The following is an 18,193-nucleotide window of genomic DNA, read 5'->3' as shown; positions in this document are numbered from 1 at the left end:
ACATGCATGGAGCAGCTGGGCCCATGAGCCATGGCCGCTGAGCCTGTGCGTCCAGAGCCTGTGCTCCACAACGGGAGAGGCCGCAACAGTGAGAGGCCCGCGTACCGCAAAAAACAAACAAACAAACAAAAAACAAATCAACAAAACAAAACAAAATCTAGACGTACAAAAATACCCCACTGAAATAGCACCTTGTTATGCTCATATTGATGAACTTCCTTAACCTCCATCACCTTCACCTCAAGTCCACTTTGGCCATCTGCTCCCATGACCTTGACTTTGCTGAGAAATATCAGTTCATTATCCACATTCCTAAATCTAAATATTGTACTTCTGACCACTTCGTATGCCTCGTTGAGACCTCTAGTCTCTATCTTCCTTGCTTTCTCCTTTTCTCCCACACTCTACTGCCTTCTTTTCTTTTTCTATCCATCCTGGAAACTAGTTTGTCACTCGGTAACTCTCTTGCCAATGTCAGCACACATTGCCCCTTTTCTCACTCCACTCAGTGAAACCTTAGCCCTGGATTAATCCACTGCCTTCTTGGCTACTGATCACTACAGTGAAAAATCAAACATCCTCACAGACTGGTATAACAAAAATCTATAGTCTGTAGCTTCAAATGGCCCCCCAGGGCTGCCCCTCAAGCTTCCTGTGTATTGCTAGTTGGCTTTCTTTTTCCAAATCTCTGTTCTCCTTCAGTCCCTTACCATGCCATTCCCACTCACTCTCAGAAGATGGCATTTAATACTTCACACACACACACACACACACACACACACAAACAAGTAGTATCATAGAGATGATCATACTAAGTGAAGTAAGTCAGACAGAGAAAGACAAATATCATATGATATCACTTACATGTGGAATCTAAAATACGACACAAATGAACTTATCTATGAAACAGAAACAGACTCACAGACATAGAGAACAGACTGGTGGTTGCCAAGGGGGAGGGGGTTGGGGGGAGGGATGGACTGGGAGGTTGGGATTAGCAGATGCAAACTAGTATATATAGGATGGATAAACAGCAAGGTCCTACTGTACAGCACAGGGAACTATATTCAATATCCTGTGATGTTTTATCACAGGATATACATGTATATATACATGAATATATACGTGTATATATATATGTGTGTGTGTGTGTGTGTGTGTATAACTGAATCATTATACTGTACAGCAGAAATTAACACAACATTGTAAATCAACTATACTTCAATTAAAAAAATTAAAACAAACAAACAAAAAAAGTATTTATCATGTAGGAAACCCTACATTTGACTTCCTACTCGTATGCTTACAAACTTACATGCAGGTGCACTGTCCTTTCCTCCTGTCCTCCTGCATTCCTAGAGGAGATGTCTGGCTTCCTCAATGACCTTGTTCTATCAGTCATCCCCTGTATGAATTACATCTTCAACCGTTAGAACTCCTTCCTGGCTTCTTCCTATCATGACCAAACATTTCCCATCTTAAAAAAAAAATTAGTCAATCGATCAGTTCCCTTCTCCATTCGTTTTCTGTTATTATCGTCTCTCCTCTTCAAAGCCAATTTTGTTAGGTACGACACTTTTTACATCCACTTTGTCATAGGACATTCACTGTCTTGCTCTTCCCCCTAAAACGACCCTATCAGAGTGGCTAGTGACCTCTGTGTCACGAAACCCAATGGCTTCTTTTCAAAACTCATCTTAACAGACTGGCCTCTCTTGAAACCCTCTCTTGCTTTGGTGTCTTTGGAAACCTCACACTCTTGATTTTCCTTTTATGTCTATAGTTAACTTTTCCAATCTTTACTTTAGGTTCCTTTTTCTGCCCATTCTTTATTTTCAAGGATCGGCTTACTTCTCTTCACTTGAAGCACATTTTCTGGGTGACATGAGTTAATTCCATGACGATGACTCCAAAATCCATTTCTACCTAAGAGCTGTCTTATGAGCTCCAGAAACAGACATCCAAATATTTATTGATTATCTCTATTTGGATGCCTCACAGACATCTCAAACTCAACGTGTACAACACTGCACTCAAACTCTTTCCTGCCAAATTTGATTCTCTTTCCTCTGGTTCAGAGCTCAGCAAATGACACCTCAGGCCATTGAGTGCCAGGAACTTAAGAGCTACCTTTAACTCTTTCCTCTCCTTCTACTCTGACATCCAGTGAGTTACTAAGTCCTGTGTATTCTACTTCTTTCAAATTTGTCAAATTTGTTAACTCTCCATTCTTATTTGCACACCTTGGGCACATGTCAACTTGATTTTGTGCTTGGACTCCTGAGTCCTGGTCCCTGTTTTCCAGTTCTGTCTCTCTCCAGTGCATTCTCCACCTATATCCAGAGTGACCATGTCACTCTCCAACTTAAACTTTTTAGTTTACATCTATTGCCAGCAGGATGGAGTCCCAGCTACCATAGCTGGTGACATTGCTCCACCTTATTCGTCCAGGATCATTTTCTCTACTCTCATCTCTCTTTATGCATCCCTGTCCTACTGAACCATCTGTAGTTCCCCGAATTTGCCATATCCTGCTACCCATGAGCTTTGTACATGCTGCCCTGTTAGTCTGAAACTCCCCCCTCCATCTTATTTTTCACTTGGCTAATTCCCATGTGTCCTTATGTCTCCATTCAGAGGTTTCTTCCACTTTCTCTGACTCCTACTGTGGGTCAGTTTTCTCTTTGTGTCCCTATAGCGCCTTGTAACAAGGATGATTAGCATAGCTGTTGCTAATAACATTTGAGCACTTATTTGATGCCAGAACCTGTGCTAAGCAGGCTACATATCTTAACTCATCTAATGCTCACAACACCTTACGAGGTAATTAATATTTCCTCAGATAAATAATCCAAGCTACAGAGAAGTTACATAATTTTCCCAAGGTTCCACAACTAGTAAGTGACACAGTAGATTCTGAACTCAAGCATCTTATTGAAGACTTTACAAACTTGTAATCTCTTGCTTGTGCCTAACTTCCTAATTGGACCCTAAGTTCTTAGAAGGAAGTTGTATCCCTAGCACCCGTCACAGTGATTGTCACAAAGTGTGCTCCCAATAAATACTATTTGAATAACTGAAAGAACAAGGTGGCATGTGGCTCAAAGAGGAAAGAGTTCTTGCCTAAAATCAGATTTACCCTGATTACCCTGAGATCACCTTCAGTGTCTGCCATCGTGATGTTTTGCCCCAAGAATACCAAATAACTTGCTGTCATCTAATCACCCCATAGAATTTCATTTCCTGTCCCATTCACCTCATGTACATTTCCCACTCTTGTCCAACTGGTAAACTCATATTCATCCTTCCACATCAAGCTCAGAATTCACTTTATTCCTGAGGGTTCCCAATCTTCATTGTAGATTCTAAATTTTAGTTCCTCCATACTTTATACATTTCAACATCATCATCATCAACAACAACAACATTAATTTAGACCATCATATATTTTTTTTAACCAATGGTCCATTTTCTATTCATCTTTGTACCCCTAGTACTTCAGTGTTGTGCCCAGCACTCAGAGGGTGGTCAAAAAATGTTTGATATATTGATCGAACAGAATTAGGTTGGGTTTTGTTTCTGTAGATTACCACGGAGATATCTCAAACTCTGATACATCATGGCAGTTTAGTTGGCTCCTACAATGGCCAAGAATCGATTACTATTGGAGTTGTCCAACACTGGCATATTGGGAGACATGAGAAGAGGATATCACGATACCTTACGCCTGTTTCACTTTCCTGATCTGATCAAGGGTTTGGCAAAGGATATGTTACCTTTTCAAGTGTCATTCAAGTTGTGCCCACCAGATAAGTCACAAACATTTTAGGAAGGCAAGTCTATTTTCATTTAGAGATGGACTAAAGAGGCCAAAGAAGTCTGTGCAAATTTATAAGATGTCAAACCACCAACCCAATCTTGTAAGGGGAAAACAACTGTAAAATCTCCCAAAGTGTTATTTTTCCTGTCACTTCTATTTTAGTCCCTTTGTATTTCACTGGGGTCTTAGCACTTATTTTAGTTTAGTGATATCATATCTGAGCTTTCTAAATGTTCTACGTAATTACTGTGTCTTATTCCTCAAGCACACACCAAACTGCCAGATTAAGTTTCTCAAAGCACTGCTTTGATCAAGTCATTTCTCTGCTCAAGGACTCTCAGTGGCGCCTGACTATGGAATTAGGTGGGAACTCTGAGTCCAGATTTGCCTCCAGATGTTCTGCCACAATTGATTTGTGTAGAGCCTGACCCATGACACACATCTAGTAAGTGCTTTTGATGTTTTCATTGATTTTTCCATTGTGTTTTTGAAAGTGAAATCAGAAAACCTAGTTGAAGGAAAGTTCCATTTTGTGTCTTTCATTATTATCAATACTGGCAAATTATTAAGAGTAGATGCCTCTTGTTAAACAAAGATGCCACACGGTAAACAAAGTAAAGGCTACATACGTTAGAGAAAGCATCTTCCCAGGGGTCCCATATCCTAAATAAAACAGGCACATGAAGATATGACAGGTAATACACTTTAGGGAAAGATAAGTGGTATTTTCATTAATGACAACTTATAGAGATTTCCAGGAGGACCAAAGTAACTTCACAGCTGAAAGCTAACTCATTGCTTCTCAACTGAACTTCTAAGAGGAATATTCAGCCATGAGCATAATTAAACAAGTCCACAAGACATGAGAAAAGGATTACCCTGAATATGCTGGGTCAAGCGAACCAGGTGGCCAAGAACATGATGTTCTCTGCTTGAAAACCACCATTCAGTTGCCAGACTCTGCTGCTCTCTGGGCTCTCCCATTCAGTTTCTGGCCTTTGTCTCTCGCTCTCTCTCTCCAGTGCCCTTTCTTGGTTTAGATTTTATGTCCTCATCATCTGACACATCAAAGGATTAAAGAGTTCAAAGCCCTTCATGCTGCCAGTATTTTATTTAGTTAAAATCAACAAAAATGAAAACTTGTGCCCATTTTCCTCTTTGCAAGACACCAAAATGCAAAATCAAGATGAAAGCACAAGAAGATCTGTGCTGTTCAAAATTAAAACTCATGTCTTCACATATGTATACTCTGTGACAAACTGCACCACTGGATTTTATGAAACTACTTCAATATTGCTAATTAAAATGCTCGAGACACTAACGAATTCTCAAATCAACCTCTGCCACTTTGTTGTACAAGTGGAACATTGGCAGATTTTCTTTCAATATCCAAAACACCATTTTTGGAACAAATTTGAAGTTTTGATTCATTCAACAATTATATCGAGTACCTACTATGTGTCAGACACTATAGTGGGTGCTGAGCAAGCAAAATGGGATGATTTTCTGATTTCAGAGGAATTCCGGTCTCTAAAGCAGTGCTTCTCAAACTACTTTTATTCATCTGTGCCCTCTTTTGATAAACACAAGTATCCTTCTCCAATTTCCCAGAAAGTCTAATGAACGCTCCAACACTAAGAATTACTGATACACAGAACATAGACTCAATTTTCTGTGTATCCTTCATAGACCAAAAGTCTTTGAGCTTTTACTTTTTATTTCAAAAGCAACACATTTATTTTCCATACACAAAACTGGATTGGAATATTAAATATCCTTTTTTGAACCACATATGCTAACCCCCCACCCCGGAACTGAAATTGAAATGCCTGCTTAGTATCACTGTTTGAGAATCACTGCTTTAAAGAGTTTTGGAGAAAAACCAGGCAAGCTCCCTCTCTCCCATCCAATCAAGTCTTAAAGGAATTAGAATTTTCCTACCTGACACAACAGCTGGTGGAGTATCATAATCCTGTCTTGGGACTGAATCTTTGAATGAAAAGAGCATGAGAAAGAATGCAATGAAGTACAAAAGAAAATAAAATAGAATTTTAGCTCTAAAACGTGGAAGTGCCCACTGTATGTCACATGGTACCTAAGGCTCCTGCCTTCAAGCACTCAAGGAGGCACTCTGACCCCTTGACAGTTGACAGTTGACACAACGGTCCCCACAACCACCACTCTGGACGTGTCGTTAGGCGTCGTGTGACCTGCGAGGACAGCATCATCTGTCCCAGAGTATTGTCGTCTTCCTCATCTTTCATAACTTTGGTCCCTCCCTTGGGTCATCAACTTGCAATATGTACCCTCTTTGGCTGACACAAAAGTTCTACAAAGTGGCCCGTCAGGAAGGGGACCAAAGTGCAATATGAAACCCCAGTCCTGGAGAACAAAAGAAATAACTACAATTTCAAAAGAGATAAATGAAAAATTTGCACATTCCCAAATTCTATGGAGGCTGACATGTTTTGAAGCTAGAATTTTGTTATTGACCACTCATCTTGGGCTCTGTCCCCAGTGGTCGAGGCCAAGGAGTTTCGTGTGCTGGTATCGTGAAGACACAGATCAATAGAACAGAATATATTCAACAGATGGCTGCTGTCTTTTTCCAAAGTGTCATAAAACTGGAGGTGGCAAATTGTAGATCGAGGTTAATTAAACAACGTGACAAACATTTCAAAAGTTGGGGTGATGTGGGACCAAATATAACTGCTTTTTTAAAGATGAAAAAGAGGTTTTGGCTTAATATCATTTCTTTAGCCAGGGATCTTACAAAGGAAAGTGGGACATGGCCCCACTTCTAAAAATGGAAAGTTCTAATTTCTCCAGCTCCCCTTGGAGGGTAAACTGTGTAAAAGGGACCGGGTATTGCTCATATTCAAATAAACTGCCCAAACATGGTTAAAAGGGTGCTTTTGCATGACCCTCATTCCATTCATATGATCATTATTCCATTTTAAAAACTAAAACCTCAAACTTCACTTGTCCACCTACTTGGTAACTTAATTTGGACTATCACAAATTTATCCGTTTCATCTCCTTGCCACAAAAGGACAATGTTGATCACTCTCCCATGAGTGAACGGTGTGTGAAAAGACAGATTAGAACTTGAACAATGCAAGGCCAGCCAAGCAAGCATTGATCAAAGATTCAAATGCAAGTAAACCTTAGGCATGAGTTATTCTGTTTCTCAGAACAGGTATGTGAACTAGTGACTTGATTATAATCCCCAAATCTAGAATATATAAAATCATTTTCAAGGGGTCTCCAAATATTTTATTAATACTGGTAGTAACTCTGATTATCTTTTAAAAAACTAAGCACACATTATTACTACAAACAAACAAGACTGTGACACTAGTCATTTTCCAAGAATATATTTATAACATTTTAGAATTTATAAAAAATCATGCTCATTGTTGAATTCTTAGAGAATGTAGAAAAGTATCATGATTAATATAGAAATTATCCCTAATCCCATCATCTAGAAACCATCACACTTGTTTGTACTTGTTATAGCCTTATTTCATAAATATTTTTTCATAGTTGATACGAACTTCACACATGCAAATTTACATCCTGCTCTTTTGATTTAACATGATAGTTAATTCCTTCCTAATTATTTTATACACTTATAACTTCATGCTGCATTACATTCTAGTTTATGGATGGATTATGATTTATTTAATCTTCCTTATTAGACATTATAAAGAACACTGGGCTGAATATTTTTAAGATATATTTTCTGTTATTCTAGAATATTTCCAGAGAATAGGTCTTCAAAACTACAACTATTTGGTCGGGGAATAGAGCTATTTTTGAAATGTCTTTCAGGCCCACCCTGCTATCCAGCTGACACTTTCACAAATTTGGATTCCTACCATCACACTATCCATGCTTGAGAATGTATATCTCCCCACACCTTCGTCAGCAATGTGTATTATTTTAATAACTTTATTTAATGGGTTATATGTGTGTGTCTGTATTAGATTTACTGTTAAGTTGATCATTTTTCATATGTTTTTTGGCTTTCTATTTCCTCCTTTATCAACTATCTGTTCATTTCTTTGGCATTTTATACATTGGTAATTTTGTATTTTTTGCTAATTTATTGGAATTCAGAATCTAGTTTTTAAACAGCAAAAGCTTACTATTTGCAAATAAACTTTCATAATACTAGACTTTCACTTAATGCCTACTTGTTTATTGTTTATATTGTACTAACTTCAAAAATTCACTTATCTTACAACAAGACTAAATAAATTTTAAAAAACTCTTCCTTTTCATCTATATTTTCTTTCTTGTATTTAACCATTTTTAATTGATTGATACTTTTTCCTGAAAAAACATTTCAGGAGATGTACTCATTACCACTTGTGAATTTATGATACTGTTTCCCAATCATGAGTCCATTTAACATCGTGTATTGGTTTTTATCACTCTGTCTTAATACTTATATTCCTGGATAATAGTTGAAAATAGACAATCTCTAAGCAAAATGAATAATTCAGGATTTTCACCTGATACCATCAGAATTTCAAAGCAATACAGGAGGGATGGTGCCACTGAAAACTGTGAGAGAACTATGTTGAACAAGTCAAGAACAATTACAAGATTATCTCTGTGAGCGGCTAGGTTACACCACCAGAATCCAATGATGTCACAAATCACCAGTGGTCTGGAGACACAAACAGAACTGCAGATAAGGAGGCTGCAGAACAAAAACTTTTTATTTCTTTCCACAGATTCTGGTGACATTGTAAGCCACTGGTGACCACCAACTGAACAAATGAAAAGGAGATAAGAAACTTGTAAAACCAGATCGTCATGCAATTTGGAGGTTCTCATAACACAGTAAAATCCCCAATGGTTTCTGCTAAAGCTTACAATAGACTGATAAGAAATTACGGATAATAGGGTTTTGGTCCTTGAGGGAATCCTGTGACAAAAAATAAACAAAAGCAGAAAAGCTAGATACTTCTTCAAGGTCAGCAGAGCCCTGGAATAAAACCGTTATACTGCTTGCATAAAATTCATTTCTTTTAAGCGCTGCAGATTCTGTCCAGCTTAAAAATAGGCAAAGAATTGAACGATAAACATTTGAGGTGGCAAAGAATGGTTAATTAACCTACAAGGCATCCCTTTCAAAATGTGGGGTCATGGGGGACCAAATACATCTAATTTTATGAAGATGAAAAAGAGGCTTTGGCTCAGCTCAGTACACTTCCTTTACTCAGGGATCTTAGAAAAGAAAGCAGGACATAGCGTATGGCCTAAGGCACCCCTTCTGAAGATGGAAAATTCTAATCTAGCTCCAGGTCCCATTGGCCCTGAATCCTGCTTACTTTGGTTACTCCCTGGATCTCTCTGCTCTGCCCCTGGAAACTATTTCTGGACTTGAGGTTCCTGTCTTAATCTTGACTTGTCACTGTTCACACCTTGTTGTGCAGAATTTCAGTGAGCTCAGATGTCTGAAAGCCTCTGGAAAATTATAGTAGGAGAGAGACGTGGTCGGAGAGTTTTAGATTGACTGGCTGTGGCAATATGGCTGGGAACAGACTGGAGTAAATTGAGGTGGGAAACAGGAAGAACAGTTAGGGGACTATTACAGTTAATCAAACAAGGCCCAGGGCAGAGACTCTAGAATATGAAGGAAGGGATGTATTTGACAGATGTCTATGGGACTTGAATAGTAACTGTATGTGGTGGGACTTGAGAAGGAAAGGGTCTACACTGGGTCCTAAGTGTAGTGTTGGACTCCCCCGGTGAGTGGTCGTGGGTTCAGCTTGAGAGGGGACAGGAGCAGGACCCTATAAGAGGAAGGGTCAGTGGGGAGAAAGCTTGGGAAGCTCATGAGATTAGTTTGGGTCATGTTGACTTCGAGATGTCAGAGGGAGAGTCACGTGGAAATATTTAGCAAGTGGTTGGACAAATGACTAAAATTCTAAAATGGTCTAAAATTCTAAGACAAGGTTAGCCCTGAGGACTCAGATATAAGAGTCTTCGTCATAGAAGGCAGAGTTCAAAACCATCGAAGTGGAGGAGCTGGTTAAGGAAATCATATATGAATGAGAAGTTTACAAACTTATTTAGCAGCCTAAGAAAGAAAAGAAGCAATGGCCAGAGAGATCAGAGGAGGACCAGGAAAACCTTGGGGAGGAGTCACAAACTGACAGCTCTTAGGAAAATTGGGTCCAATATTCAAACATAGGGAGATTTCCCATTAAAATCCAAGTAGTTTATCTTGAAAAACTGGAAGTTTTCCGTATCTCATGCCATTAACGCTCACAACACCCCTGGGATATAAACATTACTTTTCCCACTTTGCAAAAGAGGAAATAAAAGTTCAGAGAGGTCAAGTAACCTGCCTAAACATGCACAGCTAATAAGGGGGCAGAACCAGGCTTTAAACTCAAATTCAACACCCACTGTTCTTTCCATGATACCAGGCCACCTTCCCAGCAATGGATAAAGTGTGTTGAAAAGATGTAATAAGGTGGTGAAATCTGATTAAAAGAATCAAAAGAATCAATAAGAGCCACTCCAAATGCCAATCAAAAATTCAGATAAAATGAATCTATGATATTATATCAAAGTGTAAGAGTGACAGTTTAAGAAAAAAGTATAACTTCCTGCTGGACACTCAACATTGTCAGTGATATTTTGTTGAATAAGTCTAAAAATTAATACTGTTTTCTCTCTGCCTTTTCAGAACCTTATGAAACTTTAAACCTTTGCAAAACATCAATTTACATAAAGCTTATAATGTTTTTAAGCATTAGTACAAATGTGAAGGAGGAAAATAATTTTTAAAAAAGCTAAAAGAAATTTGATGTTAAATATAAGCCACATGCTTAAAACTTTTGCTTTCTGAGAAGGAAAAGGGGATATATCATTACTGAATAATTTGGCTATTACCAGCTGGGCAAAAATTGTGGTCTTGTATAAACGTATCCTTTTTGAAAATACTCAAACACTAGTCATAATAGACATTATTGAATCAATAAGTATTGTACTTCCGACACTGTTCTATATAATTGAGCTTATTTTTCAATTTCTTAAAGGATTCAGTCATATTCTCAATGAACTTAGGTCATATTTCTCCTAGTTTCCTCCAAATTTGAATTTCAGTGAGTCAGCTGGCTTTGCTTTTGATTCAAATGAGTAGAATTTATAAAGTGTTTCTTTTTATGCTTTGCCTTACAACTCCCTCCTTTATCGGATTACAATTTGTCATTCAATACAGGAAAAGTGCATTACTTCATTTATTCATAATTTGTGATCATTTAAGTAGGGGAAAGCAGATATAAAGGGAAATCAGTAGTGGGACATGAGAAACTTCAAGCCTTCCAATATTGTCCTGGGATCTGCTTTATTAATAAATGAGAAAAGTGACTACAGATAATCTTCACACATTACTAAAAGCTATAGAAATAGTATCTTCAAATTCTAATGAAAATTAGCTGTACCACACTGTAAAATTAAACATAGTCTTAGACATGACTTTTAAAAGTCTAGTTCAGAGACCTAAAGAATCATTTGATCTAGTCTAAGCTTTCAGACACACAGGTATCATCAAATGCTTTTTATAGGTTCAGCAACTGAGGCCTTCTAGATGGGTACTTTGTTTATGTTCATAAAACTAAATTTCTTTATTGAAACAATGGGACTCTTTCCACTAGGTATACAGACTTTCCTCCTATTTAGAGCAGATTACTGAGACCTCAGTGGACATGTCAGAAACGTCTTAAATCCTCAAAAGCCTGTGAGTCAACACATCTATGTAGCAAGCAAGCCATTGCTTTAAGGTAAAATCTCCAATATACAGCTAATGTACCTAGTGTACTTAGATGTTTGGAGATGTTGCCAGCATAACTGAGAAGAATCACAGTAGTGGTGACTATGAGACATATAGGCATAAAGTCATAGAGGCATATGGTTGAAGGGGTCCCACAGATCTCCATGTTCATTACTTCAACTGGATGGAGAGGGGCATTGAGATCAGGAGATGTTATATTCCTAAGGACAGACAGAAGCAATAGGGCTCCATCAGGCTTTCTATAGTATTAAAGCTGTCTCACTCAGAAGAAGATACATGTTTTCCTCTCTCTGTCTTTAAAAATGACAAAATTATCATCATTAACATTTATGAAAAATAAAAACTGTTGCATAGGATATTGGTTTTGACATTTTTCATTGTTCTCTATAATAAAGTTGCAGTATTCCATGTTGTATTTGACATTTGCCCTCCTGACCCTTTGGGGAACTGTCTTTGAAAAGATTTTTTAGAAAACAAAGGTTTGCCAATGATTTCAACTGCCTTGTTGATATAAAAGCAAGGCTGCAATGGGCATTTTTGAATATACTTTTGTGCCCTAAGGAAAAATAATGGCTAATCAAAAACATCCCTACCTATTAAAAAAATCAGGTACATTAGATTCCTTTCCTTTTTTGAACATCATCTATGTTGACATATTCAAAAGAAAGATTAGAATAAGTTGATTATGTGAGGTTCTCAATTACTTTTCATTGCTTTAAACATTGAAAGTAAATAAAAAGCCCTACATATTAGTCATAATCAAGGTTGGCCCCTCTCTTGTGAATAACCTGGGGATGCTGTGAGCTGAAGTGGTAAATATCTGGGAAAGAAAAACTAGGCTCAAGTGTATTAAGTTACAAGGTCTAAAATAGACACACCTGGTGCATTGCATCATAGGAACCAGAAGTAACACAAATTTAAATGCAACGTGGTAGAACCTTCAGCCTTGTCAATGCGAGTAAATGTGCCCTGGAACTGTGCATGCAGAGGGCAGTTTATTCACAGTGGGACCTAAAAGGCATGTTAGTCAGTGGTGCAGAACCAGTTCTGCTGATGATGTCAGTAAGAACAGCGAGTATTGCACCTTATATTGATGAAGTCCAAGAAAAGAAAAGGAAACAAACTCTTCAACTCACCGTTCCTGTTGTGCCCAACGAAAGGTGATTCATCTGTTGTGTCAAGGGGCCCATCATGTTTGCTGGCTGCATTGACATAGGATGGTCCATTGTTGGCGTAATCACAGCACCCTATAAGCACACACAACGTCCAACTGAAAACATGTTCCACAATGAAGGAAACTTTAAAAAAATAAACACAGTAGCTGTGTTAACATCATACGTGCTTACTTCTCACTAAAAAGGCTAACTTGAGCCATGTGTGATGTTTACATCCTTTCATTTCATTTTGTGCCTGTCTAAATATGTAACATTAGCGACTTTATCTCTGATGTGATTTATCTGTCATTGTCATTTATACTTCCAATATTCAATGTAGAATGTATTCTAAGACATCAGATATATCCTCTCTCACTGTTCTACATACAAACTTCTCTGACTGAAAAATATAAATACTATGGAAATTCTCTAATTGTTCTTGATATTGAGTAAAACTTTCGTTTTTGTCATTTACCCAGGATTTATACAGATAATTCTTGATCACCTTAATACAACCTTCCCTCAGGGGGATAATTCTGGTCCAGATGGGTTTCTTGATGGGATACCTTTAAAGGACATATTAAAATCTAACACAAATGTTATAAAAATCAAAGCTACTATTTCCCATATTTTTTTCCTCCTAATCTTTTGACCTACTTTCTTTCTATCTGTGCTTTTGACACAAGCCTAGAGGATACTAAACTGCTAAACGCTGGTCAAATGAAACAGCACTGAAATTTTTTTAAATGCAAAAATATCAAGTGTTTCATCAGGGAAAGGCCCACTTCCAGAATATGCTTTTTAATTTATCATAACTGTTGGAAATGCAAGAAATAATAGACATAAAAAAAAATTCTTTCCATATACAAAGTGTCACATGGCCCATGAAGCCTGGAGCCAGGCCATACTACCCTTCCCTTCCTTGTCCTTTCCACTATCCTACTATTCCACCTTAATTGACTAACTTAGAGAATGGAAAGATTTTTTTTTTTAAATGGAAAAGCTAGAGTTGGATAGAATCTTTGAGACTGTATAATTCCAGTGCTTTATTTTAAAGATAGTAATAAAGGCAGAAGCTCATTTAAATACCCAGTGGTAGAAAAATGATTATGAATCTGAATGCTATTTTTTTCTGTAGACATTATTTTTCTATGTGACTTTTTTCATATAAATAAACATTTTGAAGAAAAAAAAATAAGTCAGATTCACGTGGATGGAAGGATCTCAGCACCCAAACTAATTACCCACAAGCAAATATGTCCTAAAATGCCTTAGCTCAGCATAATCAGTTTCTCGTGCTATTATCCAAATCCAGCTCCCTGACTGTACCTGTTAAAAGATCAGGCTGTCACTCAGCCTTCCTTGTGGGCTCTACCTCATCAGTACGGAAGGAAAATAGAAACTGAACCATATATTTGTAAATGATTGATATACAGAGCTAGCTTTGTTCTCAAAGACGTTTGGATTTTTGAGCTAGAATCAATCAAAACACATATGTTATTTTATAATCTGTAGCTTGTAAATAGACATAGTTGTGCATTTGCATTGCTTGAATTTCTTGATGCTTCCATAAACTGTCATTCATCAGAATGCTTCTCAAATGAGAGACATGATAAGCTTTTACTTAATTACAATTCAGAGACACAACACTTTTTCTTCCGGCTGCCTGAATTTAACAAAAGCATCTTTACTTTTTCCTTAAAAAAAAAGAAAAAAATTACTAGCCTTTATTTCAGGTATTTGTCATATCAAACTAGCAGTAAATACTTTGAGAAGAACTGAGACGCTTCTTAAATCACTTAGGGATAAACGATAAAATAATCTCAGAGTTAAGACAGAAGTTCTGAAGCATTCTTTTTTTAGCCAAAATGTGGCACTTTTACAACATTCTAATCCTTAGCAGGTGCAAGACTTCAATACTCTTCTTGAACTTGAGATTTAGGCTATCTTCTTAGAATATTTACCCCTAGAGGTTCTGACACACAGCTAACTTGTGACAGTCCCGGAAACCCCACAATTCTAATCAGATTGCCCTAGTCACATAAAGAATTGTTCATCATATATCAGAGATAAAGACCAAATTGTGTTTGGCCAGGAAACTTTCTTCGCAATGCCCTAGGGGTGACCTCACTCCCCAGCCGTGTGAGAGGTAGTCTTAAGTCTTTTTTGGGGGTGGCAACACGTAAATGAGATAAGGTGAGCCTGTGACAGACAGATAAATCAAAATCCATGCATGATAAGTATAGAAGGAATTAATTTCGGAAGGATCGTCTGGTCTCTTTAGAGAATCTTTTCATGGAAAGTGCTTGGGGACTCATTTGATTACAGATGCCACAGAGTGAACACTGCTTCTGTGTATAAACCAGAAACCTGACAATCAAAGCGAAGAGTGTGTGTGTGTGTGTGTGTGTGTGTGTGTGTGTGTGTGTGTGTGTGGTGGGGGGAGGGATGTGTCATCATTTAGAATTGGAAATAGCAAAGCTAGGCACGGAAGACAACGTAAGAGAAACATTCCTAACCAGGCCAGCTACTGCAAATAAAATGAACAACGAAATAAGGCTTCTTGGGGGAGGACACATCAGGTCATACATTCTTATTCGAATTTAGTAAAAATGTTCAAGAAACACAGGATTCCAACAAATGAATAAGATCATACATTTCTTAAGAATCTCAAGGGATGGAAGAAACTTACAAGCAGTAAGTTGGAAATAGCAGACAGGAACCCCTTGGGGAAACACACAGTCTTGATGGCGCTTTACCAGGGACAGACAACTTAGGGAGTTTGAAGTGCTGGTTATCTACAACAAAGACTGGGCTTTGCCAGTCACTGTGTTCATCAATTGCAATTCAGCTACAGAATCTCTTTTGTATTGTGTAAGACATGAAAAAGTGTGAGGGAGAGAAAAAAGAAAGAAAAAATAACAACAGAGGAAGAGAAAAATCTATGGTTGTTAATGCAAAATTATAATCGTGCCTCACTAAATCCCTTCCTATCCGATGCATTTAAGCCATAGACTGAAGAGTGTTTTGTGACAGATGTTGCCAACACACTAAGGGTAATTTCATTTACTCAAAAGGTATAGAATGTGCTGTCTGACGGAGTTTGCTTGGCAAATGGCAAAGCAAGAGGAAACAGATTTTTCATTTTAGCATCTCCGGATGTCTGGGTTTGCTCAATGTTTAAGCTGCAAAGAAAAATACTGTAACATGCTGTAATTCCACTAAAAAGCACAATGACCAGACAGCGGATGGGACTGCCTGGTCTGTTTTAGCCACGGCCTCTGCAAAACAAAGCTGTTCACACTCAAGTGTCATAGGGTGGAGCCGTTTGCCCTAATTCTGAAATAAACAATTTCAACAGGATTTGGATAAAGTGTCCAAAGATCATTGATGTGGAATAAATATATCTGACCTAAGGCCACAAAAGCATCTGTGTTGTTAACCTCCTGCCAATATTTGAAAGAAATTTTAAGTCTAGGAGAGTTCACTGATATTTTAATTTTCTAACAGAAATATAGGATCATTGGCAAATTGGGGAAAACACCAGCAAGGCTCTCTCCCATCAAGAACACACATAGCTGGTTTAAAACCTACATTAATGCCATGATATGGACCACAATGAGAATTACCTGTATGAATGTTCCTGTGAATGTCAATATTCTAGGCCAGTGCCACTCCAAATAAGATCAAGAATTTAAATTCGACTCTCTGGGCTTCGGGCATTGGAATCTGTGTTTTAATAAACTCTCCACCAGCTTGAGTGTGTTTTATAATGCACTGAACTGGGGAGACTATGGGCATTGAATTATTCAAAACATGGTAGGTGAAGGAGTGATATGTGGGGAGGAGGTGATCAAAGAAATCAGTGAGACTTGATATATCTTGTTATCTCATTTTATTTACCTTTTAGAACTCTTCCAAATATTAGAGGAAAGAAATCAATATCAATTTTCACGTTCCACACTTCAATTATTAACCAATGTCAAATTTGACCAGTTTTCTGTACCACCTGCTCTGCAATAATATTTCTGAGCCTTTATTAAAAATGTAAAATTGTCGTTGAATTTCCAAAATAAAATAAAATAAAATAAACTCTCCAAATGATTCTGATGCCCCCTAAATTTGAGATGTGTGCTCTGTCTATAAACGGCTATTGTATAAGTCAGTGCTACAAATACTTGGTCTTACTTTATTTATACTGTTTCTCAATTATTTGTTTTAAACCAATCTTGTGATAGGGTATGAGCCTTTGTGTAGTAATTATATTACATTTTGTTTAAAAATGCAAAGAGGTCAAGCCTGCATTTTTGACGAGCTGAAATGGGGTGATTATCTGAGTAATTCAGGCCTCAGTCTGATGATCTGACATGTTTCTTTTTGATCAGTGTGCTTGTGTTGGAGCACATTTAAAATTCCTTCCTGTTTGGAATCTTAGGGAGCCTTGAATCTGAAATCACAGAAATGTAAAAGTATTAATAAAAGGTAGGAAAATTATAACGTAAGTGAAAAAAAGGAAAAGAAATATCACCCTCTCTTTCCCTCTTGTCCTATCTAGATGTCTCAGGTCAAAATGTTTGCAGCCCAAACTGGTATATATAGGATGGATAAACAACAAGGTCCTACTGTATAGCACAGGGCACTGTATTCAATATCTTGTGACAAACCATAATGGAAAAGAATATGAAAAAGAATGTATATATGTGTATAACTGAGTCACTTTGCTGTACAGCAGTAATTAACACAACATTGTAATTCAACTATACTTCAATAAAAAAATAAATTAAAAATAAGAAAAAAACAAAAAGAAACTTTATGTTTCTTCCAAAAAGAAAAAAATGTTTGCAGCCCATATTGTGCTCTTTTCCTATGGTCACTTATGCAAAACCATAGGACTTGTTAGTAGTAATCATTCAACACGACTTAAAAAAATGTGGTTTAAGGTCATTTGTCTTCTTTCTCATCTGTGTGTTTTCTGGTTCTCAGTTTTTAATATTTCTAGAATAAATACCTAGTGGAGTTTGCGTACACCAGGCTATTTTTAGCACATGTGATGTACAGAGAATGATATGCCCTTACAAGTAAACTAGTTACTGTAACGGATTTTCCAGTAGCAATGATGTTTTCATAATATAAATGGCATAAAGTTATTTCACTTAACTTGGGAAATAGCTAACCAAATGCGGCGCCTTGCTATATGAGTGTGTGACACTCCATGCTGTGTATGTAGAGATGTTTCACCTTTTCATTTGTTGATGTTGGCGTGGGTTTTGTTTTCTTTTGTTTTGTTTGCAGGGGTGCTTGGTGAGGTTTACATAGGGCTGCCTAGGGAGAGATAAAAAAGGATTGGGAAAGATTTCCCCATCCTCAGAAACGCTCATTAATCCTCAACTACCTTGATCA

The 18,193-nt window shown here is 37.5% G+C and overlaps 1 protein-coding gene across 17 annotated transcripts in view; it reads right to left on the bottom strand.

Annotated features, from left to right (window-relative positions):
- The window catches only part of RBMS3 (RNA binding motif single stranded interacting protein 3), a 1,083,479-nt gene that overhangs the window by 53,303 nt on the left and 1,011,983 nt on the right, over positions 1–18,193 (bottom strand). For 13 of the 17 annotated variants that reach the window (XM_079935204.1, XM_079935208.1, XM_079935207.1 and 10 more), the window contains 2 exons: positions 12,776–12,886; positions 5,762–5,809 (listed from right to left, as the gene is read on the bottom strand). In XM_079935204.1, coding sequence (XP_079791330.1) covers positions 5,762–5,809; positions 12,776–12,886 — 159 coding nt within the window. The remainder of the gene's footprint in view (positions 1–5,761; positions 5,810–12,775; positions 12,887–18,193) is intronic. The other 4 variants (XM_079935198.1, XM_079935206.1, XM_079935203.1 and 1 more) reach the window with 1 other exon arrangement.

This window comes from Stenella coeruleoalba, assembly GCF_951394435.1.
Source record: "Stenella coeruleoalba genome assembly, chromosome: 10".
NCBI classification, from domain to species: Eukaryota; Metazoa; Chordata; class Mammalia; order Artiodactyla; family Delphinidae; genus Stenella; species Stenella coeruleoalba.
The sequence above is the reverse complement of the archived record's forward strand: the minus strand, read 5'-3'. Positions and strand labels throughout refer to the sequence as shown.